The 2,796-nt window shown below is 38.9% G+C and overlaps 1 protein-coding gene across 1 annotated transcript; it reads right to left on the bottom strand.

The window, feature by feature from the left end:
- Window positions 1-544: 544 nt before the first annotated feature.
- Window positions 545-1,184, bottom strand: LOC132643913 (uncharacterized). The gene is made up of 2 exons (XM_060360450.1): window positions 1,019-1,184; window positions 545-969 (listed from the first exon to the last, which is right to left on the bottom strand). Exons 1-2 carry the CDS (start codon window positions 1,182-1,184, stop codon window positions 545-547), a joined length of 591 nt encoding a protein of 196 aa, XP_060216433.1.
- Window positions 1,185-2,796: the final 1,612 nt, after the last annotated feature.

Below are 2,796 nucleotides of genomic sequence, written 5' to 3'. Positions count from 1 at the left end.
ATGATACACTGTCGATTATCGTTCAGTACCAAGTTCTTCTTGATAGTAACACGCTTTACATTGTTGCCTCATTAAAAAGCTCACCGGAAAACCCTTTTTTTTTCTTTGGGACAAAAATCGATCTAAGGGAAAAAGAGTGCAACACGTGTTTTCATTCTTGATTCATCCTTATCTCTTTCAACGAACTTTCAGTCGTTTTCCTACAAAAAATTCAAACCTTAAAATGCCCTTATTAAAATTGACAAACCATTCCTTCCTTTCAGCAATAATATCATTTCAGGTGACTGATATTCCCATTGTTCAGCAATTTTTGTCCGTTTTCATCTTCCAACTGATACGAACCTTTTCCCGTGACTCCTGATACTTTGTAAGGTCCTTCCCAATTCGGACCTAACTTTCCATCATTAGGATTTTTAGTATTGGGAGTAATTTTTCGTAGGACCAAATCTCCCACTTGAAAGTGTCTAAGATTTGTCCGCCGATTGTAATATTTCTCCATTCTTTGCTTTTGAGCCACAACTCGTAAGAATGCTTTTTCAGGGCGTTATTTCGTTAGATCAAATTTTTTTGCCATAGCTTCGTCATTTGATTCTTCGGTGGCATATGTGAACCTCAAACTAGGTTCCCCCACTTCAATCGGAATTAATGCTTCCATGCCATATACCAAAGAAAATGGAGTCTCTCCAGTGCTAGTCTTCGGTATTGTTCTATATGCCCATAATACTTCCGACAAAGTTTCTCTCCATTTTCCTTTTGCTGAAGCCAGCCTTTTCTTCAGATTCTGAATGACCATTTTATTCGTTGACTCAGCTTGACCATTTGCACTAAGGTGATATGGAGTAGACACAATCTTTTTAATTTTGAGCCCACCAAAAAACTCCGTGAATTTTCTACCAACGAACTGTGGCCCATTATCACAAGTGATAATAAAATCAATGACTTCTCTTTCTCTAATTTTCTTGAAAGTTCCTGCTTCAATCCATTTAGAGAAATAATCAGTCATAATAAAAAATTTTACCTGACCGGGGGGTCGCCGGCAATGGACCCACAATATCCGTTCCCCATTTCATGAAAGGCCATGGTGAGACAACCGGATGCAACAATTCTGCTGGTTGATGAATCATGTGAGCATGCCTTTGATATTCATCACATTTTTGGACGAAAGTTTTGGCATCTTTCTCCATCGTTGACCAATAATATCCAACTCTAATTAGCTTTCGTACCAATAATTCTACCTCGGAATGATTTCCACAATGCCCTTCGTGCATTACATAATGTAATGACCCTTCCGGTTGTTATGGAAAATCTAGGATCACCCTATCAAATAGAACCCTTCCAAAGGTAGAACGAGCTAACAGAAACTCAAATGTAGAAGTCTAAGAACTAAAAACTTGGCTTGTTTTGTGATTATTGTTTTATTGTGTTGAGTCCATTGGGGGGTGACGTAGGAAATTAGACCGCCGTTGGGGACTCCGAGGCCACGTGAGTCTGTATGGTATTTTTACATTAATGTGCATGTTATATTTGTGTTTGTGAGGCCTTGGATGAAGTGTAGTGTGGTAGAGTGAAAAACTGTGGAAATTACCGAGCTCACTGGTTCAGTGGCACCGCTGCGGCGGACGAAGTACCACTGCGGTGGGGCCGCTGTAGCGGACGATCTATCGCCGCCGCGGACAGATGGGAAATGGGGTGTCCGCTACAGCGGGCCCTTGCCCGCTATAGCGAGACCGTTGCAGCGACAGAATGACCGTCGCAGTGGTCGACGGGAACAGTGAACCGTGTTTTTAAACACTTTGTCCGAATTCCTTATTCATAAATCTCCAACACATTTTCCAAGGAGCACGTAGGGTGAAATTCTAAGGCTAGGGAAAGAATATTCTTGAGAGGTAAGTCTCAACCATTCCTCCCTTCATTACGCATTCATCTATAAAATTATCATCATTCTAATGGGTCTACAATGGTAAATTGAGACTAATAACTCTAGAACTTAATAGACCTTCAATAGTTGGTGGGTTATGAATATTATTGTGTGATTATCATCTAAAAGCTTGGGTTATCACTTTCTAATCAAAAATTGAACCGTTAGAGACATGAACTAAGTGAATTGAGACTTATAGTTTCATAAAGATAGCAGCTTGACAATAGAAATTGCTTGTAGTGATGGAATAACCTTTTGAATTGATAGTTTATAGTTGCTAAGGCCAATGTTATGATGATTTATACATAGAAAACCTTCATCCATTAGAAGGGGGGTAAAGTGGAAGGGTGTTCATTAAATTGATATTATTGACTAGAGTGATTGTGACTTATTTAGCATCTTAATTGCTAGACTTTGAGCGTTCTGAGGTATTACGGAAGGGAAAGGCTATAGCGGAGTGATTCGTATTGTTCCAGCTCTGCAGTTGAGATAGGTTACGGTCTACTTAAGTTAGACTTTGATTAGTTGATTGTATATGTTATGAGATTGATAGAAGAAAGCATGTCTAGTCTTCGGGCAAAATGTGTGGTTGGAATTCCTATATTTGATGTGTTGTGATCTATATATTGATGACAATTGATGTGTTGTGAAAGTGATGTGTGTGTGTGTCTCTCTCTCTCTCTCTCTCTCTCTCTCTCTCTCTCTCTATATATATATATATATATATATATATATATATATATATATATATATATATATATATATATGAAAAGTCACATTTGACAGGGGGTGAGGATGTGACCTAGACTATGGACATGTTTGACAGGGGGTGGGGATGTGACATAGATTATGGGTACATTTGATAAGGGGTTGAGGAT

Source organism: Lycium barbarum, chromosome 6 (assembly GCF_019175385.1).
Source record: "Lycium barbarum isolate Lr01 chromosome 6, ASM1917538v2, whole genome shotgun sequence".
Classification (NCBI taxonomy): Eukaryota; Viridiplantae; Streptophyta; class Magnoliopsida; order Solanales; family Solanaceae; genus Lycium; species Lycium barbarum.
Note: the sequence above shows the minus strand (reverse complement) of the source record. Positions and strands in the feature narration are given on the sequence as shown.